Consider the following 25,571-nt stretch of genomic DNA (forward strand, 5'->3'; position numbering starts at 1 on the left):
AAAATGACGTGACATTACATCACATTCAGTTGATAACAAACATTGACTCCTTAGTTTGAGAAACAGTTGTAACATATATACAAAAGATTTATAAAATGATGACCTACTATTCAATTTTCTTTCACAACAACTACTACTACTATGAATACAGACTTACCAACCGTGTCTATGGGAGTGTGTCTGTGTGTTTGTGTTCAGTTCAGCCTCTGACTGAACTCAGACCCAGATAGCATATGGAAGTGGGCCACTTCGGGCAATGATGCGGCACTGCTGGCCTTCTTGCCTGGACAAAATGGATGTGAGCCTGAAATGGCCCACATGTAGCTAATATGGCCCAAATATCCCAAATCAAATGTGGGCCTTTTTTGGTAAAGATGTGGTGCTCTCAGGTATGTGTATTCTGGATGTGGGCCAGTTCTGGTTTATCTGGTTTGTTCTTGGTTGACATACAGCTTGCTTGTGGCCCAGATCTGGGAAACAGGAGCAGACTGCCCAAGTGCCGTCATTCCATGCGGTATGTGGGCTGCATGAAAGTGCCGAAAGTGTCGGGTGTGGGCTGGATCTGGGCCACAGTAATTTTGCTATCTGGGGAGCTCTTTCTGTTATTTCCCTCCAGTCTTTCTCCTTTTTCCCCTTCTCTCTGTACATTTATGAAGCACATCCATAAAGCCCTGAGATACGTACAAATTTTTCCCTCAAGTTAAGACATTTTCGTCTTTGCATTGAATTGGTGCGTAATCACACTACGTCTAAAATTCGCTCTGTGTTCTACACAGTCAGTCTTGTTTTGATATATTGGCATATAGAATACAATCTTGTTTATTGTGTTTGTTGAATTTATTATTGGCATATTGAAGGTTAATTATAAAAATGAAACTCAGTTGCAGTGTAAGAGAGGAGTGGTTTGCGCCCCATAAACACTGTACATTAGCAATATGTCTCAGTACTGGTTTCAATGGGACTAAGAAAATTTTCCTGGGACTTTAGGGGTGTGTAACTGAAACCCAGGTATCACCTGACTTAGCCTAATAGTCGTTACGTATGTAACAAACTATGTAAACCACTCAAATTAGCTTGATTTTCCATTATTGTAACCAAACTTGTTCCTGTGAAAGAGAAGATCCAAGTCTACGACATAGATGAAGAGGAGGATAAAGCCAGGAAAGATGATGTGTAATTTTTGGACCATCTGTCTTTGCTGTAATTAGGGTCAGATTAGTAAGGTTTATTCTAAGAGACTGTGGACTTGCCATTTACGTACACTCATCAGAATTTATAGGGTGTTAATTTAGCCAGGGAAAATTGGTTTATTAAGAAAATATGTAACATACATGCCAAATTCATCTGAATTTGGTCAGTGATAGTTTTATCAACGCTAAGCCTTGCAGGCAATTTAGAAGTTTAGAGTCTATAGATCTTGAAAAGTAGGGCAGCGGTTGTTTCCAAATTAAATAAACTGTTTCTCCCATAGATTTGGGCCTTTTTAGAAACATGCATTTAGTGGTGTGAGGATGGTGGTAAAGCTAGACTTTAATTTTTATTTTTCCTGGTTGGAATGCTGTGTTTCTCACTCTGGTTCATGACAGGAGTCTGATCCCGGCGTGGTCCTGGCTTTTGTAGTCTGGGTGAGTGAGTCTTAACTGAAGGGCTCTAGTAACGACCACTTAAAAGAGGCTTCAGATAGAAGCTGTCATTATTTCCCTTAGGGAGACAGAGGGCACTGGTAGGTAAGGCCACACACACTTAGGAAAAATCTAGGATGTTCTTGTTTTTGTAAAGTGTTGAATATTTCTCTTTAAATTTAGTCAAGCCACATCGGTATAATTTAGCCTATTAAAATCTGTGTAAATGTTGTTAGTCTAGTAGGCATGTCTATTTCGCAAAAGGTTTGCTCTTGTCAAAATACTCTCAACTCAGCTGAACTTCTCTCCTTCCCTGGATTTAACTGAGATTACATCCTATCATAAATATGTCATAATAGATTTAGTAACTCAATGTTCAAGTTCATAATTTCTGTTGGTTCTCATTGTCTCTAGTAACCTACCATTTTGCTGTATGAAAGTCCCTATTGAGATGTCAACGTTTTATGAAATATCCATCAATTTCAACATTATTATATCATACATTCGCCTGCCTGCCATCCAGACTAACCGAGGGAGATGGAGATTTCAACCACATGGCACTGAACTGACACTCACAAACAGCCCTGTGGTTGGCAACATCCTCTCAGACCCAACTATTTTTTTTAAAAAGCTTTTATAGATTTTTATAGAGTAGTTGTGTATTTTTAGAGGTCAGAACATGACCCTACCACAGGTCACTCATTGGTCAGTCTTTACTGTGTTGTTCTTTGTGCCATGTATTTTCCACCCAAGCCTGTAAAGACATAAGCTGTGGGTGGGGTGAGGAAAGAGTTTGACACATCCTTTGAGAGTTGACACAACGATGCTAGCCTTTCTACACCCACTGTTCATCACGCTACATCTGCAGAAGCTATTCCTTTAACGTAGCGTATCAACGAGGTACTAAACTTAAGACCTGTTTAATTATTTGTGATTAACCTTACATCTAAAGATGTGTCATTTGGATCTGTATGACTTCACTCTAGATTGTTCTCTTTCTGTATCCAAGCCCCAATGAAAAAGATCCATCCTGTGGTCAGAAAGACAAGCCTCTCACTTATCAGCCGGTCCTCCAGGCATGACTCTCCCATTTCCTCCTGACCCATTTTCAAAGTTTGCCTTGGATGCAACTTCATTGTGTCAACCCAGTGCACGTGGACACCATAAATTTGTGATTTATGTTTGACCCCTTGTGGATCCTAGCTGTAGCTGAGGTATTTGGGCTTTCTCAATTCTTATATGAGTATCTGATTTTATGGTGCATTCACATGCTCCTTGGATGGTCCCAATTCCCAAGTTGGGAAGTTGTTCTTCCGACTTGTGTGTGTTCACAAGCTTTTAAGTCGTAAAGTGGAAACAACATGGATGCTACAAAGAAGATGTGTTGTATTTTGTCCCAGACTTGTTGCTGCACCAGTACATTCCCTAAAACCACTAAAATATTGCTTTACCTGACTTGTTATCAGGGTTAATGCTAATTAATAACTTTTCTAACTAATCTAGGTCACTCTAAGTGTACAGCAACTAACAAGTACAACCTAATACCATATCACAAATCACATGTGAGCAAAAAATTGATATGCAATACGTGAATTAGTAAGTTGTTGCCATCAAATGCTCCTGTGTATATGACGTCAACTTTTGGCAAGTCGTGTACCAAAATAATTATAATAATTTCAGATTATTCCGACAGCACATGAATGCCACATTACTCTGTGCTAAGCAAGAGAGAGCGATTGGAGTATATTAGTCTCTGCATCAAGCTATTCATCTTTAAGATGTACCCTAATCATGACATTTTAACAGATATGAGCATACTGTAACACAAGGACTGTAACACAAGAGTCTTGAAGGAATGGAAAAGTTTCACTTGAATTCACTGTGATTAACTGTTATATGGTTTTGATCCCTATCTAAATGTTTACGAGTGGCAGCCATGAGCTGTGAGTGCCCAAGTATGTCCACATGTGAGCTGAGTTGTTTGCTCCCTGTGAGAAACAGTCGTGTCTGTTGTGTATCAGGGCCGTGGCTCCGAGGTTATTGGCTGGAAGTGTGATGGGGACCCGCAGCCAGGAGAGAAGGTCCTGCAGGATATAAAGGAGAGGAGAGGGCAGGAGAGGCGGCTCCAAGAGATCCAACAGCAGCTGGAGATGCTGGGCCAGGGCCAAGAGATGACTGTGAGTTCAAAGCAGCCATGTTCGTTCACACACTCACACAACAAAACACATGCTCACATTCGCATAAGTACTGTGCTGTGCATTAAAGCGTTCCTCAGAGCTTCTATCCATAGACACGTGTGTGACAGATTATTACAAGCACACAGCTCATTCTCACAGGGGGAAGATGAAATCACATGCAATATTCGTGTCTCTCTAGGCCCATATTTTTTCTCTTTTTCCCCATCTTCCTGTTCTGTTTCACTCACACACTTTAGTATTAGTTAATGGTTTGATACAAAATTTATGTTGTTTTGTAGATTTCTTTTTTCAATAGGGGTTCAATTTCTAGCTCTGCTTTGCTTTGTACATGGGTTTGATCTTACAGTGAGGATGGTTGTTAACTCCACTGATGGCCTTTTGTGCTACATGGTGTTTCATGACTTTCTAACATTCTTCGCTGAGATTCGATGTCCACACTCCACAGTGTTCCTTGGAAACCATTGAGCTCTGTCTGGTTTTAGGAGCCTTTGCAGAGTTACAACCACAGAACTGTCACTCTCTCCCAAAACCCTGTAGCTAAAGGCACAACACAGGAATGTTTTAAGAACAAAGGTGAATAGGCCTGATTTTTGTTTTCTCTGGCTTTTATGACTTTAAATTTTATGTGCAAGAAAAAGGAGAACATTAGACATAAATTTAGTGGTTTGACCCTGTCATTGTAAGAGTGGATAGCTTCTCCAAACTACCTGTTTGCTTCCTCTCTGCGCTGCTGGAGACGGAATGCAAATTTAAATGTATTCATTTTACCAACACATCAGTTCTCACACTGGTGAACCACAACATGATGTACACAGTATATGCCTAATTTAAACATAAAAGATACCCTTTTTACTCAGAAACAGTGAGGTAATAAAAATGTTAAGTAGCAGCCACACCCTTACATTAAACAAGGCACCATGTCATGCAACCAAGACCTATTCCTGGCCTAATTAAGGAGAAACCAATGGAATTTTTTGCTAATTTAGCTCCATTTGAGGAAACAGTTTACTCATGATCACAAAACATCAAAACCACCAGTCTCTTAACTACTGGTGTTTCTAGACACCCTCTGCTTTTAGCTGTGTGTCACAGTATTTTATATACTGTCACTAAATGACTGAACCGTGTGAGTGACTGCAATGTAAACAGCATACTCACTGTGTATATTCTCAGTGCCACCAGCCTTGTTTTGTGGTAGAGAAGATTTATTTGTATGGAATTTGTCTGGGAGGCCATTCTTAAACAGGATCACACGGCTCCAGTGTACTCATAAAGTTGATTTGTGTAACATCAATAACTCAAATGTCTCCACACAGGCTCTTGTGTGTATCAACTATGCAGGTTTTATACTTAGTTCTCTGGTGGTTTAAAAGCATGATAACTAAGAATAAATTAGTTTGTGAATAGAGAACCAATTTTTGGAGAGCCAGTTTTGTTGAGCAATTAGGTCAAAGTAAAAGCAAGAAAAGGCAACATCCTTTTAGAAGAATCAGGTATTTCCCTAAATGCTACCAAAAGGAAAGGAAAAGTTTACATAGTTTGGTACATTTACTACAACTGTAGCGCATAGTTTGGCATTTTGCGGTATATACTTATTCGCTTTCTTGCCAAGAGTTAGATGAGAGGAGCACTACTACTCTCATATATGCATGTTAAATATGGAGCGACAGCCAGGAGGCAGTTAGCTTTGCCTAGCATAAAGACTCGAAGCAGGGGGAAACAGCTAGCCTTTCACCAAAGTTCAAAAGTCTGTTTGCCAGCACCTCTGTATCTTGTTTGTTTAATCCATAACAAAAAGAAATATAGAAACAGTTTGTGGTTTTAGAAGGAGAATTATTTGCTCTAACTGTTTCTTAGTGAACAACAGTTCATTCATCCACCCAGCACTTCTACGCATAAATGCTGATTGTTGGCTACCTCACAGAGACAACAAGACTCCAGGAAGTCACTGCACCCGGCTGTTTTTAGTTAAAATATAATTAGCACACATAACTCCCTACTTGTTTTTACATTTCCATTTGTATTATATGAGATATAATATGTTAATAAGTGAGCTTCAGTGGAGCTGGTAGGTGGATTTTTGAACTTGAGAGAGCCACAGGCTAGCTGTCTCCCCTTGTTTCCTATGCTGCACTAAGCTAATTGCTTCCTGGCTCCAGCTCTATTAAAATATATACTAACATACATACTAAGCGCACAGACATGAGGGTGATATCGATCTTCTCATAACTGTCAATGTTGAATTACTCCTTTAAGTAGTAATATTGGTTGCATTTTCATAATTTTTGAACTGTAGTACCCCTTTTTTTTTAGCATGCATAGCAGCTCTAGAACAGTAAACCACTAACACTACTGTATATGAGGTGATATCATTCACTTGAAATTACTCTGAAAATCTAGTCCATATACAGTTATAGAAACTGTGATTCTGTGGACCAGATGCTATTTTTTCTTTGCCTGTTCAACAAAGTCTTATTTTGTCTACTTACAGTAAGTGATGACAACAGTTAAATGTAAATACTGAATTCCAGAGAAGGGAGCAAACATAAGTGGTTGACAGTTCAAGATTTTGTTTTTGGAATATGTTTGAAATAAAGATGTTTAACCGAAGCACCATATCTCTATAAACTATCAGGATTTATTAGATATTAAATGTTTTCCCTCCAAATGGGAAGCATGAGGCTCTATGTTTAGTCTGGCCTGGTGCTACTGTAAAGGCAGAAAATGTTAAAAGGTCAGTCTCATACATCTTAGTAGTGACTGCAAATTCTCTGCTCTACTTCATTTTGATTGATTCCAGAATGTGATGTTAAGAATTCAAGTGTTTGTCTACAGATCTCTCTGATTTACCTTTTTGTGGTGCTTTATTCCAACAAAAGCTAGGTTGTGTTGGAATCAAATCTGAGTGTCTTCCCTCCTTCTCCTGTCTTTCATCCCTAACAACCCCACTTCCAGTGAAATTAATCTCTTTGCCAAAGAATCTGTCTCCTCTCACCTTTGATTTTCCAGGGTTTTTTTTTACTGTTAATAATATTTGCCTGTGCAGTAAGACCTTGGCCTTTCCTCCACAAAGAAAGATATCATTGATATGACATGTCATTGTTCTTTGTACATTTTTTTGGAAATACAGTAAAGAAAAGTTCAACAGGGCTGTTTCCAACTGTTAAAGCTAAATCTGTGATACTCAACAGCCGACCCTGGGCTGATTTTCCTGCATCATTTGGCTGCATTCCCAGATCAACTGCAAAAGGAAGGACAATCCCAACATTTACAATAAAGCAGGATGATGCCAGACCTACATCATCAATCATACTGTCCATGTTAGCAAGGATTCTCTAGTGCAAGTTAACCTAAACATTTAGTTATGTGAGAACTTTTTATGTGTGACTGGATGAAAAAAATTGTATTAAAACACCAAAAAGTAACTATATCATCCCGGAATAACACAGAATGCCCGACAGATATTTTCAACGCAAAGTGGGCACCCAGCTGTGGTAGGTTTTAAGTTGGCCTGAATCTGTTAAGTTCACGGTTGCTTGTTTGCCCCCACTAATTGTTCTGCTGACTCTGTAGTTTCAAAACTCTTTTTCCACAGAAGACTTGTCAGGTTCAACAGAAAAGAGGAGGCAGGGAGGAAAGGATGTTTCCCTTCATTCCATCCATAGCTACAGCTGTTAGCCTTTATCTTGTCACACAGTCTGCTCTTGTTTGCTTCTTTATGATTATGAAACAGAGACAGTTTGATGAAAGTGGCAGAGAATAAGAGGAGCTCCCACTCACATGGATGGTTGTTGTTATTAAGATGGTGTGCAAACGTTGGCAGTTGTAAAACACACTCTACATTTGTGTCTTTACTGCAGCACTGAAAACTTATTTCCAGTTTGACATTTACTATTCACCACAGCACTGAGACAGCCCTGGCTAAAGTTGTACAGTAAATGACCTCAGAATGGACAACTGTCACTTTTATTTTTCTCTGGGCTGCATTCATTGGCTCAGTCAAAACAGCTAGAGCAATGTGTAAGTCATGTAAACAAGGATATTGAGGGTGTGCCTAAATGAACTTTATATTTTTGTTCATGCATGCTCAGGTTGCTATGTGTTTAATGATGGCGGGAAGTGAGGATAAGGTTTCATCCAGCAATCACTTGAATAAACTGACTTTAATGAGGTAACTCAGAAAGTCCCTGAGGCAAATTTATCTATATTATCCACATTATCTGATATTTGACATACTTGTTTTTTTCTGCTAAACATATTGGCAAGACGTACTGACAATGATGCATCTGCTGTGATGTCATAGGTACACTAAAGCAGAAAGTATTGCTGACTTTTCTTGTGAGAAACTCTCAACATCTTAATGGGAGCGCAGAGTGTAATGAATAGAATTCCACTCTGTTAATGGAGACCTGGCCCCTGGCTCTGTGGACGATAAAGTTGAGGTATGTGACTGAAGTCGGTGACCTTGAAAGCCGAGCAGCCCACACTTGTGGTGAACTGGCCCTGCACACTGTGTGTACAGGAGTTGAACAGTGAGCTGCACAGAGGTGGTGGTCCATTGCGGGGCAGATAGCTGGAAGGCTGAACAGCTCTAGCTTTGTCAGATTCATCTCCTGGTGGGAAACTGATACTGGATAGTGACCAAGAATCTTCATCATATATCAAAGATCTGGACTTCACCCACCCTGCTATTGTTCATTGGGAGAAGCTGGACTCCCCTGTCTGGAGGGCAGACTACACATTAAACTCACTGTCATGTTGGTGCTATTCAAATGCACAAGGAAGAGGAGTAAAGCCAGTGACAAATGACAGCTCATGAGGTTAAAGTGAATGCATTGCATCGCTAAACAGGACAGGGACAGAGGTTTTCCCTTACACTTACTTTCTGTGCACATGGCTTTGTGTGGCTGCAGGCCAGACTGAGACAGATACAATAAACCTGCTGAGTCTTGATAGCAGGTGGGAGAGCCAGAGCACGTGTATGAGATGTCTGGAGCAGTAATGCTGGCACTCTAACAATAAGCATCAGACATATAGGGCTCATAGATTAATTTGACTCCAACCCAACTGTGACTGAAGTTAGTGATGAGTCAGTTGTGAACAATGTACTTTTGGTAAGACTAAAAATCCGATATGCCCAGGGCAAAAGCTGTTCCTATGATTCACGTAATTGTTCGTACATGGAATACTAGATAATTATCCAATAATATGTTGGGCTTGTGAGCAGCCACGTCAAGGCAATTTTCTCATTGATGAGTTGTTTTTCCGTCTCAAATCGATCACAGTGTCCAAAAACAACTCTCAAAGCAGCCGGACAGTAAAGAAGAAATATGAGTGAATATTAAAGCAGTTATCCAAAATGAATATGTGTTTTTCAGCTAATGTCATTCCAACATTGTTATTTATTAGTAGTATTCAAGTCATTGTTCAGTATAACATATAAGATACTGTATAAAGTCACAAACCCATAACTTTTCCCAATAGGAACTGTGAAGTGAATGAATAGATTGTCCACCTCCAGCTTGTATTTCACATGTTTATGCCAGAGGATGTATGGCTGGGAATAACTCCAAAACTAGCCTCAAGGGTAGCAGCTCCCACAGCTGCACACTTCTTTTTTACTGAGGACTGGTTAAAAAGAAACACTAATTCATATATTTACATCTTCTCTCCACATGTTCAATGGCCGCTCGCACAAAAGCCATTCATGGCTCAGCTTAAAAATAGAAGTTTGCACTGTTCCGACAAAAGTTTTATCTACTCCTGCGCTATTCATTCGTTTCCTTGTGGAACTGATAATAATGCTGTGTTTAAAAACTTCCAACCAAGCTCAACATTGTTGTTCACGTCTCAGTGATAATCCAGTGGAAGAAGGGTACTGCCAGGAATCACCTCGATTAAACATGCAGCTGAATTAAACGTGCAGCTGAAGTCCTGGACTGAGAAGAGCTGAACAAGCTCTAACACTTGAGTTTAACTGGCTCTGTAGAGAGCAGACAGAAAGTCAGACAGGAAAACACATATCAGTCACCCACAGACACCCTTAGCCTCCCCAGAATCAGGGGCACCTGAGGTCAACCACTTTTAAAGAGTCACAGCATTTTGTCACAGCAGTAAAAAGCACTCTGTCTTTCTTGCATCTCACTTTTTTTCCTATCCTCTCCATAGGAAAGGCAAAGTTGTAGTTTCTATCTCCAGGACGGTTGGTACTGGTTAAAAGCATTTCTGGCCATTAGTACTCCAGCCAGTGGGGCACTTTTTAATTACCCATTCAAGAACACTGAAAATACTGACATGCCTGTAACTGACCTGTACAGTTTTAATGCCATATGTGTCAAGTTGCAGTTGTGGCTCCCTCATGTTTGTGCAAATTTATGTTACAGCTGCCAATCCAGTCAAATGTTGTTTTTCTGTGAGTGGGGTTTCAAGTGCGTTTAGCTATTTAAGCATAAAATAAACATGTAAGGGAAGCAAAGTGTATCCAAAATACCTACACTGTAGACTGTGTACACAAGTGTATGTATATGTGCGTGCACAAAGATTAACACAAAGTAAGCACATGGGCTGTTTTCATCCTCTGCCATTTAGAGGTGAAGGTCAAGTCCACAGGCAAAGGGCCATGTCTTGCTACATGCATGTCAAAGGACAAAAACATGGAGTGCTGCAGGGGGCATCGAGGCTGGAATGTGTCCGTATTGCCTGTGGTCTCCTGTCTGTTGGTAGAAAATGATATGCAGTGTCTGGGTAATTGCAGGGGTCATAAATGAGTACCACAGACCAACCCTCCATGACCTAAAGGGTGTCGTTACATTCTGGAGGACTTTGAACATAGTGGAGATGTCTATCAACAACTGGAACCTTGAGAGGTCAGAGGAGGTATACAGATGATCGATGAAGAGTATTAGCTTCAGCTAACAGGGCTAGATGAGACACAGGAATGTGATTTTGTCTAGAGTGACACAGCGGGGTGCAGGGAAGAGGTAAAAACAACTTCATGGGTGTAATATTTTGCTCTGTCTTTGGACTGAGTGCCTGATGGGTCACACTGTGGTGTAAGCTGCATTTTCATGATACAGGTTATTTCTAGGTTTGCATTTGCAGCTGAATTGTATGGGAAAACAACAATTATGGAATTGGATCCTGGATTTAACTTTGTATCAGTATATCTCAAAGCTGCAAAAGTCAATCAGTAGTTTGACATGTTGGGAAAAAGCTTATTCTTGTTCTTGCCAAGACATAGACTGAGACCACTAATGTTAGTTTGTTAAATGTCAAGCTAAGTCAGCTTACTTTTAGCATAAAGACTGGAAGCAGGCACCAGCTAGCCTGGCTCGGTTCAAAGGTAACAAAATCTGCCCACTGGCACCTTTAAAGCTCACTACTCAACATGTTACAGCTTGTTTAACTCATGGATGTATGTAAGAGAACTGGATACCGCTGCTGCTAAGTCTTGCTGCTAATTTTCCCAGTGGCCACTTGGAGTATTGCAGCAAAAAAAAATCTCCTGCAGCCCAAAAAGTATAAGAGGTGTCTATAAAACTTGACAGGACACCTCGAACTGCAACTAAGGTCCATTAGGACTCTTTCTACTATGAATTTTTAATCCATGAAGGTTTTACATTTGTAAAACCTTGAGCCTAAACACCATCACTATTCTAAAATCTGTGATGTCATCCTAATGTAAAGTCTATGGGCTAAGCAGGAAGTTTCTCCAGTTATTTTCCTCGTGCTTTGACTGTATTCTGCAATGTATGATGTGTTTTATCCATTTGTCAATTTTAAGTTGAGTTGTGACTACAGCTGAAAATTGAGCTTAACCTGAAACATTTATATTGATGTTGATAAAATGCCAATGCGCACTGTCTCCTATAAATACACAAATAAAAACTAAAAACTCTAAGCAAGAAAGCGAGTAAGCACATTTCCTAAAATGTGTAACTTCCTTAAAAATGCATCAAATTAAAAATGTGTGGCTCGTGATGACCAACCCAAAGATCGTTATAACCTGAGTATCCCTCTACAGAGCGTTTTAGCCTTTTTCTGTTCATTAATTCATTGAATTGTTTTATGAGCAGCAACTTCACTGTTTGGGTTCACTGTCACCTCTCTCATCAATCCTGTTTCCAGCTGCAGCAGGCAGCTGCTTTCAGCAAAGGATAAACCCATTGTATACTAACAGATAGACAAAGTTAGTGGCCAGCTGGTGTTTTTGAGAAAGTTAGCGACTAACATTTAGAAACAAAAAAGCCAGATATTTCCTTCAGGAGTTAGTGGAGATCAAAACGCTAAAACGAGAGTGAATATTGGAATATTACATTCATCAGGTGGCCAGAAACATAATTACAAACAAATAATATTGTTCCGCATCTGTTGGATGTGTAAATAGAAAAAAAAATTCCTCACACTTTTGCCATATTATCGTTATAAGGTGATAATGTCAGTAATGTGCTTCCAGCTGGTTCTACTGCTCCCATGTGGGTAAAAAAGCAAATTAATACAGCTTCAAGACTCATAACAGAATCACAGACAGAATAATTGGATCAGGACATCCCTACTTTAAGGCCAGGGACATTCTGTTCAGTTTGGTATGACGGCGGGAAACATGAGTGCACAAGCTGAGAGAATGATGAAAATGATTACTATTCAACCCAGACATTTAAGGTCTGGCTTTCCTGGACACGTTTTTTGGCCTAATGCTTGTGTCGTGAAAGGTAATGGGTTGATTTTACTGGAACAAATTGACTGTTGAGTTGCAGCTGACTAAACCAAGTGCATTCCACACCAAGAGATGGCAACTGTCTATGAGCACTCATGCATAGGTGAATTAGTCTGTCTCACCTAATTATTCAAGATAAAGGCATTAAAAGTTTCCCCCCAGAAATTACAGTTAGACTTGCTGAATAACACGTCACTCCCAGAAATAGATGTCAAGAGTTGTTTAAATTCTGAAACCTTTCTTCATAACCTAGTTTAAGAAGATTGGCTTATCTCCTTGAACTCACATGCGGCCGCAGAGGCCTGCCTATGAGGAGTCTGACTTATCAGTAAAAAAAACAATAGTTATATCCAACTGGAAGTGTTTTTTCCCAGTCAGCGTCCAACTAGGCACAGAGAACAACCACAGAAGTGCAGTATATTATTATGAACTGCCACTGTTATCGCAGGTCACGCATTAATACAACAAGTCTGGATTTGTCAAAAACAAGAGTTTTAAGCCCAGTAAAGGATGTTCGTAATGGGAAGAAATTTAGGGAGGATGTTAGGAAGATATCAGCAGTTAAGATGAAAAATATTCTGTCTTCACTTCAGTAACAATAGGCTCATATTGTTTGACTGCCAGAGGTTTATTGTATGTGTCTCAGTGGTTGTAAAAGGGTGGGTTGCTGTGTGCACACGTGCAAACACATCTGTGCAGACATCCTCTTAAATTTGTTTTTATATGCATGTACACGCTACAGTTTGAAATCACTCACACGTGCCTGTGCACACATACACACACATATACAGTATATATTTTTTAATAAATCATAAATATTTGTGTCTTCCTGCAGAATGAGTCACCAGATCTCACTGAGGAGCAGTTACTTATCCTGCTGGATGAATGTGAGCAGACAGAGATGGAGCCAGGACCTTGAGATGAATGACACAACTCCATGTGACTGTAAAGAACAGACAGATGAACCCGAACTATCCGAGGCCCTGCTATCAGAATGTCTATAAAAAGATGCATCACTGCTTGGATGTCACAAGCAGACTACTAGGGGGGTTTTAAGAGACAAAATCCTGAGTAATGCAGTATTCAGGATGCACTCTGTAAGGGTTGCAGATTTATGGTTACAATTGGTTACAATCTGCAACCTCACTGCTAGAAGCCACTAAATCGTACACACCAGTCCTTTAACACAATGTGTCAATATTGGGAAAAAAATTTCTTTGTAGAATCTAACACTTGATTAATGGTGAAACTGGGGGTGAAAACTGTTATTTGTATTCTAATTGCCCTCCATGTTTTTAATATGCAGCTGGATTGCATCCCATTGTTTTTATTTGTGTTTATGGCCCTGCATGAGGAAACAGAGCAGCAGGGCCACCTTTTGTATTAACATAAGTATCATAGATGAGAACAGAAAATTGCTGTCATTAAATGTAATAACTGGGTACAGTGGCCACAGAATGTTCTACTGCACACAAACACACTCAGCCGATAGCAATGTGTCTTTGGGGTGAAGTCTGCACGCTGTTATGTATCAACAGTAAGCCTCCTATGAAATACAGAATGTCTGTGTTAGTGATGTGTGGTCAGATGCCTAGTGTGGCTGTTGAGGACAGGGGGATGATGTGTACTCCACAGGAGTGATAGTCAGATCCAGTTCAGCTCCAACCCTTAAAATGCAAAGCATTCCTTTCATTCCTGCCCCTTAGTAAGATCTTCTGAAATTGGATCCTGTGAGTTCTTTCTAGCTTAATTTTCATTATTTTAAAAAATAAACACAAGTCTACTGACAAAAGATGGCCAGCTTTGAGAATTCTGCTTTCAGTTTGTTTGTGGGGATTTGTGGAGCTGTTGACATGGTTCCTATTTGCTCCTGCTTGCACAGTGTGAGTAGCTCATCTGCACCTGGCTGACCTCAGCCTAAAGGTCCCTCCTTTCCTCTCTCCTGGCACGGGACACCTACAGGCCTGTTCATCTCACTCTTCACCTCACCCACACATTCTGACCCCGACTAAACGGCAGGAATTATCTCACATTCCTTTGGACTGAAAGCACGTCGGCCAGGTGAGCCTCCAAGGTCAAACTCCAACAAGAGCCCAGCTATAGTGGAACCTGCACTATCTGTCCAGGAATCTAAGCAGACACCTCAGCACAGGTCCAAAAGAGCACACACAAACTTTTTCAGGCTGACTGCACTTCATGAGACTTCATTCTTATACTAATTCCATACATTTGTAATAGTTTGATAGATATATACACACCATATGTGCCATTTTTGTCTATTTTACAGATATCATCTATATAACAGACAGAGTGGGAAGATATACTGCTCATTTGGGGTAATGGAAACACAGTGAGCTCAGTGTGGTAAGAATGAGGTCACTTCTAATGTATAGAGACCTGCGGCATACTGAGACAGTCTGGGTTTTCTGGCATAACCCTTACTGGTGCCTTTGATTACAGCTCTTTCTAGTCCTGTGAAAGATCTAAATTAGCAGCTGAAGTTTGCAGATGATATACTGGTCTAGCACCAGCATAACAGTCAAAAAAGCTAGCTAGTATATGGATACCTCATCTACTTTGACAAGTTTTATTGGGACATTTTTATGAAAACGGTGGAATTTAAATGCACATTCCTTCTGGCAAGAGTGGACCACAGCCAGCTGAAGGGTGCCATAACTTAAATTCACTTGCCTAAAGAGAGTGAACATATCACTCAAAAGTGCAAAATTCCTCATGTCTTTGGATCACGTGGAGCGTTGTCGTTTGAAGGTGTAAGGAGATGCCTGTGTAATGTGTAATCAGATCTGTATGGATGTGCTGTTTAAGTGGGTTATACTTCATGTTGAGTTTTCCTGCTGTTGACTCCCAAGGATACTCCCTTTCTCCAAGGCTTCACCAGACTCAACTAATGGATTCCAGTCGCTTGACACAGCATGACTCGGCTCCCTTTGCTTTTATAGGGAGAAGACCTCAATCAAAGTGGATGTGAAGTCCAAAAAAATATCACAGAAAAAGAAGCCTAGGTCTTGAACTATTCAGACTATTTAACTGTTTGTTTGACAAGTGCAAAAAGACACCAAAACACAGTAATACTTTTTTTCCTGAAGGGTTTATTGTTCACTTGACATTACAAAATAACAAGTAGGAGTATAAACAGCATGTTGGGTAGAAACTATGGTACAAATGTTTATAGAAAAGCTTCACTAATAATTAAAAAAGACACGTACAAAACCAAAATAACAAAGACATCCTCATGTCAGTGTGCAAATAAGTTTATACATACAGACAGAAACGCTTCCATATGAGGCTACGCTTCTAGATAAATTATTTAAATAGCATACAGTATATCTACACAAATGAAATAACCTCAACATAAAACAAACATAATAACTTATCAAAAATGCACAGGAAATACATATAGCACAACATAGTCAAGACAACATTTCTTTAATCCTTTACGTTCCTGTTTGGGCTTCTTTTGCTACAAAAATATCTTATATACAGCATATAAATGATAGTAAAGTCTTGCTAAAAAAAAAAAAAAAAAAAAAAAGAAGCCAACCAATTTATACTCTTTTGCTAAGACAAGTGATTCTTGTGTATTGCTGGCCTCAATACAAAAAGAATTAATGAGGTAATATTTGTACATGAAGGGTTTCCTTTGATTTTCCCTTGTCAGAAATGTACACACATGCTCAGGCACACCAGTCATGCACACTGTGCAGAAGCAGAATATTTAGAGATACTGTAAGTGATGCCTATCTCTTCCTTTTTTACTGTTTTGGTCAAAAGTAATGTTATATCTTGTCAATAGAGGATCTGATTTCAGTTAATTGAAAGGGGTTGCTGACAACATGATGGCGAGATGCAGAGATGAACAAGAATTAAAGCCTCTATGATGAATGAGTACATAAGCATACAAACAGCCATACTTACAATGGTGACTCGTAACAGGAAACAGACTGGCCCTCGGTGTTTACGTCCCTTGACATGTTCGGTAAAGATTAGAGATATTAACATTACATTTCCTAATAATTATGGTTCAAAGCGGTGTACAGAATGCCTACTTTGGGGCCCTGTGCTGTCCTGAATTTTGTGCTCTCCTCGTTTCTTCTAGTGCTCTTTCCTGAGAAGACTAGTTATAATGTTTTGGGCCAGCCCTAAGTCTTGGGGAAATAAAAGACCTTGTATAATGAAGGCCTGCAAGATTGTGGGGTGATGGGGTAATTAAAAGAAATCAAAAGAAAATTTGACTTGGTTGTCTTCATAGCAATGCTTGTTGGGTGGCATACATGCACAAACATACAAACAACATTCACTCTCTTTGATAGTAACAGTCAGTCCATACTGCCCATGGTCCCTCAACAGTTCCTTCAAGGGGTAATTTTTTTCCCCAGCCAAAGAAAGTTCTCCTACCGCTTTCTTCATACTGAAACAAGTATCTTTTGAGTCCACAGCAGATATTAATGCTCAAAAAAAGTAAGAACATGAAACTCTCTTCCCTTTGGTCCCTCATCCTCAGAAGAATAACGCCAACCGACAACAGTTCAGGTGTGCAAAGCAATAAATGTAGCCCTCCTTCAACGCAGACCAGAGCAACAAAGTGAGAGGGCCAATTTCTTCTGAGCAGAGCTGCGCTTACAATTTGAGTTTGGTGCAGAATCATCATTGAACTTTCATTTAAGTCCAGAGGTCAGTTTACCTCACGTTAGCTCACTTGCTCATTATTCCTCCAATGTGCATTTCTCAAAGGAAAAGTTAAAAAGACATCGATCCAGGTCTCAAATTATATATTCATACTGACAGACTGATACATTCTTCTGGAAGGCACTGTGGTCCAATTATGTATCTGAAAGAAATAAAGGACAGAAAACATTAAGAATAAAATCTAAGGTGATGCTACAGTGCTTTTTAATATGTCAAACCATCACTTATATGCTCTTAAAATGTCTTACCTTTGCATGCGTATTTGAGGTCTGAGAAGTAAACCATCTCCTGAGAGAAGACATACAAGCCTAGTCGCCCACCAGCATACGTCTTGTCATAGATGTTTCCAGAATCGGCCATGATTCTCTTGCCTTCATACATAACCACTCTAAAAAAGAGAGGGTAATCACATGAGCTCATTGCGATGTAAAAATAAAATTGTGCAAATTTGTAATTAAATTAATTATAGTATGCCTCTGAGGTTTTGAACTCACCTAATAAGTCCAGTCTTGGGTCTGTGGGTCAGGTGCCATCTGTAGGCGGTGAAATCTTTCCAGCCAATGTTCTTAGGGTCGTGCCACAGAGTACGCACCTGGAAACAAAGAATTACAAAATGTTAAATAAAGAAAAAAATCAGACATTGCGTTCACTTGTATCCTATCTGTCTAACTATGAGCCAATGAATGTGCATTCACCTGTCCTGGGGTATCTCCGGTGTGCCACAGGGCATTCCTCAGGTGCTCACCAGGCCCAGTGGTGGAGTTGACCACTTTGATGGACAGTCCAGAGTAGCCTTGAGCTCTTGTGGGTGTGTGGGACCAGTAGGTTTGCGTGATCTGTTTCCACATGACTGTGTAGAAGCGAGAGCTGGACTGGTAGCCAAACACGAAGCCAGCATAGTCATCATCTCTGTCCGTGTTGATGAAGAATGTTCCACTGAAATCCACTGCACTGAACTCGTCAAAACCTGAATTAAGACATGATTAAGAGGAGATGGTTCAGAATTTGTTGGCTACGACTTTGTTTCTGTGTAATTGTAGAAAGATGCCCATTGTTATCTTACGTACCAACAGCAATGCCAGGGTCACAGTTGACAGTCTGCACCAACTCCTTGCCCTGATGCCGGACCACCCAGTTGGGGTCAATCTGGGAGGTGCCCTTAGGGTCCAGAGGAACCATCTGGAATCTGCGGAAGTCTGTTTCACTGATGGCAAAGTTCTCTGGGCACACGTCATCAATGTCCAGAATATTGTCTTGGTCAAAGTCATCTTTGCACACATCACCACGACCATCACCTGAGAGGAAAATAAAGATATTTAAACATGGATATTAAAGAGAATGGGCTTCTCTTTACAAGACAAGGTTAATCCAGATTTTCTATACAAGGATGTCTGATGATTTGGACCATATTTGACCCACTGAGAGAGTGACTCACCATCAGAGTCCAATTGATCAGGGTTAAAGGCCAGTCGGCAGTTGTCTTTGTCATCAGGAATGCCATCATTGTCATCATCGTGGTCGCAGGCATCACCCTTGCCATCCTTGTCGTGGTCAGCCTGGTTGGAGTTAGGGATGTAAGGGCAGTTGTCCATATTGTTCTGGTGACCGTCCTCGTCAATGTCCTGGTTGTTGTCACACTTGTCTCCTATGAGATCTGAGTCAGAGTCAATCTGTAGGAGAAAAGAATTCCGTTATGATGAGATTTCCCAAAAAATGACACTCAGACTATAAGGCAATTGTCCTCTCATCAATTAGCCCTTCACTGTTTTTCACCAGCCTCAATATGAGAGGTGCAACTCTGGATGTGATTTAAATGTAGCCCCTTGTGTTCAGGTATGTGAGCAATGTCCCTTCAGACAATTGTTCAGTGTGCTTGCACCTCAGCAAAATTACACATTCATATTTGTGGATGAATAGAGAAAAGAAGAGGGATTGTTGCACTCTTTTTTTCTCAAAGCTGTCACATTCCTTTCTTTCATTAAAGCAGGTACAATTTGTGGCTTTGATGCTACACACTTGACAGTTTGGGCTATGTTACTTGCTTGTAAAAGAAAGGTGAAAGGTGGGATCTGACGTTACCTGATCAGGGTTATGCTCCAGAGGGCAGTTGTCACAATGGTCTCCCACTCCATCTCTGTCAGTATCTCTCTGATCCACGTTGTACACATATGGGCAATTGTCGTTCTCGTTCAGAATGCCTGTTGAGTCAAAACAGACTTATCTTAGCCTCCAGGACTGTGCAAATGATTTTAAGGCTAAGGGAAGTCATGAAAGATAACACTGATGGAATTAAGAAAGATCACTTACCATCACCATCAATGTCAACAGCACAGGCATCACCCTCTCCATTGTTGTCAGTATCGGTTTGGTCAGTGTTAGCCTCGAACACACAGTTGTCACAGTGGTCGCCAACATCATCCCTGTCTGCATCATACTGAGCAGGGTTGTACACCATGGGGCAGTTGTCCTAAATTGATAAAGGAAAATAAAAAGAGCAATAAAATTACTAAAGTGGGTCAAAGGAAGGATATTTATAGGAACAAAACTTTCATTTTCATAGCTTGTTTTCCCTCTAACTTTTGCTGGAATGTGATATTCCACTGCGAGAGAGCTGGTAATTTTTACCTCAGCATTTTTCTTGCCAGACTTTCCACATCCACACTAAGAATTACGGGCAACAAGCCACCCCATCTTCATGCCAAAATTATATTACACTATTCCTATACCACTGGCTTTCCACTTTGACTCTGATGAAAGCACACAAACACTGAGACTTTACATTCCTATTGCCCAGAGGAAGGATGGCTACTGCTGATTGCTATGTCTGGTCTCTGAGGAAAGCAGGGTTTTGGCTAAAAAAAAAATTCTGTGATGACTCACCCTATCATCGGGGATCCCATCATTGTCATCATCATGGTCACATTCATCACCCAGGCCATCTTTGTCATGATCTTCTTGGCCAGAGTTGGGAAGGTTGGGGCAGTTATCCTATAAAGAAACAAAGTAGCGGTTAGGGAGGCAATCATCACAATAATATAGTGCAGAGGGATAATGATGGCCTTTTGTATTTCTGTCCATGTGGGGTCTGGCTACCTTCTTGCAGTGGTAGGTAGCATTCTCCACACACAGCAGGTTCTTGTTGGGCCATCCATCCAGGTCACTGTCCTCTCCGCAAATATGGCCATTCCCAGCATACCCTGGCTTGCACTCGCATCGGAACATAGAGTCGGAGTAGATGCCCAAGTAGATGCAGTTTGCATTTTTATTGCAGTTGTGGCTACCATCCTGGCAAGGGTTACGGGGTGTGCAAACCTAAAGAGAAATGACAGAGAATTAAGAAAAAACACAAACAGCTAGCCTACAAGCCACAAGCACAAGCAGTAAGTAATAATTCAAACCTGTTTTTTGGCAGTTGCCTGCTCCACTCCTTTTCCAAAGGGCTGAGGACCAGAGAAACGTGCAGGGCAGGGCAAGCAGTTGTAACCTGGCTCAGTGTTCTCACAGCGATGCTTTCCGTTGTGTGTATGGCAAGCATCAGGGACCTCTTTACACTCATCAATGTCTTTGCAGGTGATGCCATTCCCGGTGTAGCCAAGTGGACACCTGCCACATCTGAAAGAGCCATCAGGGGAGCTGGTGCACTTTGCGCCAGGGAAGCATGGGTTGGAGAGACAACCATCTGTAGAGAGAAAGAATCAATACTTTAGAATGGTAATCTGTTGTGTATGTATGTCTTTTTCTTTAATAACTGTTAAATCTGAAATACTTACCAACAGGGCAGTCTTGTTTGTTGCACACTTGAGACATTTTGGCATCACCAACACAATCCTTTCCTCCATATTTGGGGACAGGATCAGAACAGAGACGTTTGCGGTTCTGGATTCCTCCACCACAGGTAACAGTGCAGGTGTCCCATGGTGACCAAGGTCCCCAACCTCCATTGACTAAAAAGTATAATAAAAACAACATTCAGTATGTTCCGCTGAATCCATACACCCTAACAACTTTGACACTGAAATTCAACTTACTAGGACAAGGAGACTTTTGGCAGACTTCAGTTTGACGTCCTTCTCCCTCGCAGTCCCTGCCACCCATCTGGGGTGTAGGGGAGTTGCAGAGGCGAATTCGGGTGATGACACCCTCACCGCAGGTCACAGAGCATGAAGACCAGGGAGACCAATGGCTCCAGCCACCGTCCTGTTTGACTGTGAGCAATACACATGATTAATTCATCATGCTCATCCATCAACAGAAAATATTTATTATCACAATGGCTGAGTTAAGACTTACAGCGTTTGTCGCATTCCTGGGGGTAGCAGTCACGGGTCTGGACAGAGGTGCCCTCACAGTTGCTGTTGATGCGGTCACAGGAGCGTCCACGCTGCTGGATGCCACGACCACAAGTCACTGAACAAGGAGTCCATTCAGACCAGGGGGACCAACCATCCTCTGCATAGTCACTTGCTGTAGGGGGAAGACATGAAGGATGAGATTTTTTATCTTGGGAGAAAGACATCAAGAAAGAAGTCTAGAAAATCCTATGAAAATGATGAAAGTTGCAGAAGATTTAAAAGGAAGCTTACGTGTTCCACAGCGAGGGCAGCACTCTCCGTCGGGCACGGTGGCGTTAGCACAGGGGATCAGTGGGCAGGAGATTTTACGACACACTGTAGCAGAGTTCTGAATAGAAGAACAGTTGAGTTAGTACAAGAATAATGAGCGACAGAAAGAAACCCAGAGGCTTTGCTGATACTGTTACAAGCCTAATTGCTGTATTTCTGAATGGAGTGATCTTTATCAGGGACATGACACTCCTGCTGTGTTGATAAAAAACATAAACCTCACTAGCATTCTCCAGCTAACACCCAACTTACACAATACATGGACACCCTTCACAAGATGCTGCTAGATGCTGCTCCATGCTGCTTTGTTGATAGTTTCAAGACGTGTTGATGGCTCAGCAAAGTGATAATAAAGAGTGGTGCTAACATAAACACTATTATCACTTTATTAACTGTGGGGATACAGGAAATAAAGCTATGTCTTTCCTCAACTGATCCCTGGCTTATTTAAAGGTTGCATTCCAGCAGGTATGATGACACTTACCTGGCAGGTGCACTCAGTGCAGCCATCGACGGTCCATTCATCTTTGTCCATGTGCACGATGCCATTGTGGAAGCAAATTCCACTATGGATGTTCATTTGATTTTTCAGCAGATTGCTGTCCTCAGACTGGAGGAAAGGGGAGAAAGAGAGAGAGAGAGAAGGGGGTTATTGAGGATGGAGGATGGAAAACTTTCACTTTGCCAAGGTTCCAGTACAGATGAATCACCGACCGACACCGTGATTAAGACATTTCTTGACTCTAGCGAAGCAGTGCAAATACAACCGACAGCCAAACATATTTGTGTATTCACATGGGTCTCATTAAGGACTTGGCCGGTGACTGCCATTACAGTGACAAGTGGTTACGCACTGGGAATGCATTAAATGGAAGCAGAAGGACAGACAGAGGGGAGAGTAAAAGGGATAGTGGATGATGACAAAGAGCAGACCCTGATGGCCTTTGGAGCTTACCACTTTGCGGAGCTCGTTTGACAGCTGTTTAACAACCACGCCGAGTCCCTTGAGCTCCTTGAACATGCTTGCGATGTCCTCACAAGAGATGCCGCAGACAGAGTGCAGATCTGAATGTAGGAGAGAAGAGTCCAGTTAATGACCTCAACTCTTAAAGTTTACAACTGACTAGTGAAACAGAGACAGAGCCCTGTCTCTTTAGGAGGGAGAGGTCTTACCTTTGGCTTTGTGGCCAGTGTAATCAGTCCTAATGGCAGGGCTGGAGCCATTGACTGGGTTGTCCAGGGTCATGACATCAGTTAAGGCAGCTGCAGGGGGAAAAGAGGAGAGAAGACAAATGAATGTCTGTTCACTGCCTTTGAAACGGGAGCAGAATGTGGTGGACTATTTGTATTTTATATCAGATCTACTCTGCTATAGGTAATTGATATATTAAATACAATTCTAAGACTTACCTCCACTGTGGCATCCCTTATTTCTCAGTATGGCATCCAGAGTGGTCCCAAAGACAAAGTGTACATTCTGAAGCACTCCCTGCAGGAAGACAAATTCCAGTTAGACACTTAAAAACTATTTAACATGCATTTACTTACATTATATATTTCATATAAGCAACAATATTAAAATGTGTGTTACATATTCTATTCTATAAAAGTATTGTTTATCAATCAATAGTATAGCAATAGTTATCTGAGCCATAACACTACAGATCTTACCATGAATCTGTCTTTCACTGCTCCCTTTCCAATCCTGAGTCTGGCGATGTCTGCCACCTCCTGGGACAGCACTTTATAGATTGGCACATCCATCTCTGATACATTGATCTCCTCACAGCCCACAAAGAGTTGCGCACGGTCATCCTGAACGAACAGCGTGATGTTCCTCCAGTGTCCAGTGGCCAAATTCGCATCCTCGATGGACACGACCTGCTGCTGGTTCATGGTGGAGTAGACCACGTCCAAAGTGTTCGCCTTGCCATTGGAAACGATCTCGAAAACGGGTCCGGATTTGTCATTCTTCTCGATGGTTAAAATGCTGCCCCTGGTTTTCTTGGCCTGCTTCAGGTTGACCAGGAGGAGGAAACCCCTCTCTGCCTGGATGGAGTCGATGAGGTCCCTGAAGGAGCTGTCGGGGACGGGGGGGATCAGGTCTGGGTTCAGGACCTTGTATGCAGGGCTGTAGGGATCTGCGCCTTTGACCAAACCCACTCCATTGTGCCTCTTGCTTACCCGAGCGAGGTCAAATAAGTCATAAATACTGTTGTCATCCCGACTCTCTGCGATCAAAGAAAAGAAAAAGAAACGTTCGGTTTTTTTTCTTTCACAACAACAGTGTCCATATAAAGGCGCAAAAACAGAGAAAAACTCCGAAATAATAAAATACATCCATCAGAAAAATATGAGAATACAATTGTCTTTATTTTAATATCATGATAAAGACTTTGTGATATTCAATGAGTTCATTGTAACGTGAACGCCTCAGTCGCAAATTAAGTCCCTATAAAATTTGACTGTAGTCGCTATATTAAAGATGCAACGACTTTAAACGTTTTTACAGGTAAAAATACTTTTTTTTCACAAACATTTTAAATTCTCACCTGCCAATCTTGCGCCTTCACAACTCCAAAGCATCAACAGCAGAAAGATGCCACACAGCATCATCTTGAACTCTCAAGTGAACGCTACTGCAACCAAAGAATAACAAATACACTGTTAGAGGACACATCAAGGCTAAATCTTGTCATCAATGAGCAATAGTCAATAATAGAAATAGTCAACAAACCTTTAAAATGAAAATTCCCTCTGAAAACAGATTTTAAAAAGGAGAACAAAAGTCCTTCCTTGTCCGATTATGTATCCCTTCTTTCTTCTTTTAGTCGGTGGAGAAGCTCAATAGTTTAGGAATATTGTTGCAAAGTCTCTGTGATCTCCTGGTCGGGTTTTATTCCGATGTTTGAACTTATTCCACTGACTTAAGCTGCTGATAGGAGCGCTATTTAAACAGTTTAAGGACATTCCTGAGGTGCCGTCTGGACCAATGGGATGGCTGCAGGACAGTAGGACGGACTTGTTTTCTTACCTCACAGCCAGTCAGAGTAACATCCGAGACGCACACACACAAGAGGAAAAATGCATTCCTGAGCTGAATTTCCATCACCGGACAAATATTTCATACACGCACCAGGGCCAAGTGGTCGTTTCCGGTCAAATAAAAGTTTAATTATTCGGCAAATAGTCTTAATTTTATTTAACTGTTACTTTCTGAGAAGTATATAGATTTATTTTAATATGATCCAGAGTAAGAAGGCCAATTAATTCGACAGACTGGTGATAGAAAATTTGTTCTGAATGGATCTCAAAGTCATATAAAACACTAAATTTATTCCATAAGCCGCACCCGTGTATTAATACCAGTTCATATTTATGACAGACTATTCACTGGTTTATGGTGTGCTGCTTATTTTGCTATGACTAGTCTGGCCGCCAGGTGACTCATTGAGTAATGAATGTCAGAGTGTCCTTTCATGATGGGAGGATAAATTGTTCTCTGTGCCTATAAAGTGTAAAAATACCCATAAAAGGATGTATTCATTTAAATGCAAGCATTTTTTCAAGCCGGAAAAGTGTTTACTGAGGGAAAATAGTTTATATAGATGATACAACACAATCTCAGGATCATAAAAGAATCTCATGAGAGATGATTCAAGTAGTGAGTGAGAAATCATGTTTTGTTTGATTCTAAAAATGCAAC

General features: G+C 40.9%; 2 protein-coding genes across 3 annotated transcripts in view; one reads left to right on the forward strand and one right to left on the reverse strand.

The window, feature by feature from the left end:
• The window catches only part of fsip1 (fibrous sheath interacting protein 1), a 31,175-nt gene extending 16,843 nt beyond the window's left edge, over positions 1–14,332 (forward strand). Inside the window, exons 9-10 of the mRNA XM_067613929.1 lie at positions 3,644–3,799; positions 13,372–14,332. Of these exons, the coding sequence (XP_067470030.1) occupies positions 3,644–3,799; positions 13,372–13,455 (240 nt within the window). The 3' untranslated portion in view covers positions 13,456–14,332. The remainder of the gene's footprint in view (positions 1–3,643; positions 3,800–13,371) is intronic.
• Positions 14,333–15,626: 1,294 nt separating this feature from the next.
• On the reverse strand, positions 15,627–24,798 carry LOC137199176 (thrombospondin-1-like). Of its 2 annotated transcripts, none has more exons than XM_067613248.1 (22): positions 24,603–24,798; positions 24,418–24,501; positions 23,537–24,096; positions 23,276–23,354; positions 23,039–23,128; positions 22,821–22,930; positions 22,350–22,475; positions 21,827–21,923; positions 21,534–21,707; positions 21,272–21,448; positions 21,014–21,187; positions 20,642–20,922; positions 20,337–20,555; positions 20,124–20,231; positions 19,551–19,710; positions 19,323–19,441; positions 18,679–18,913; positions 18,311–18,538; positions 17,939–18,210; positions 17,738–17,835; positions 17,492–17,631; positions 15,627–17,385 (listed from the first exon to the last, which is right to left on the reverse strand). In XM_067613248.1, the coding sequence occupies exons 2-22, from the start codon at positions 24,479–24,481 to the stop codon at positions 17,378–17,380; spliced, it is 3,519 nt and encodes a 1,172-aa protein (XP_067469349.1). In that variant the 5' UTR covers positions 24,482–24,501; positions 24,603–24,798; the 3' UTR covers positions 15,627–17,377. The 2 variants fall into 2 exon arrangements, with proteins under 2 accessions (XP_067469349.1, XP_067469347.1); XM_067613246.1 differs by having other exon boundaries at positions 24,418–24,504.
• Between the last annotated feature and the right edge of the window lie 773 nt (positions 24,799–25,571).

The sequence above is a fragment of the Thunnus thynnus genome, chromosome 16 (genome assembly GCF_963924715.1).
Source record: "Thunnus thynnus chromosome 16, fThuThy2.1, whole genome shotgun sequence".
In the NCBI taxonomy this organism is placed as follows: domain Eukaryota; kingdom Metazoa; phylum Chordata; class Actinopteri; order Scombriformes; family Scombridae; genus Thunnus; species Thunnus thynnus.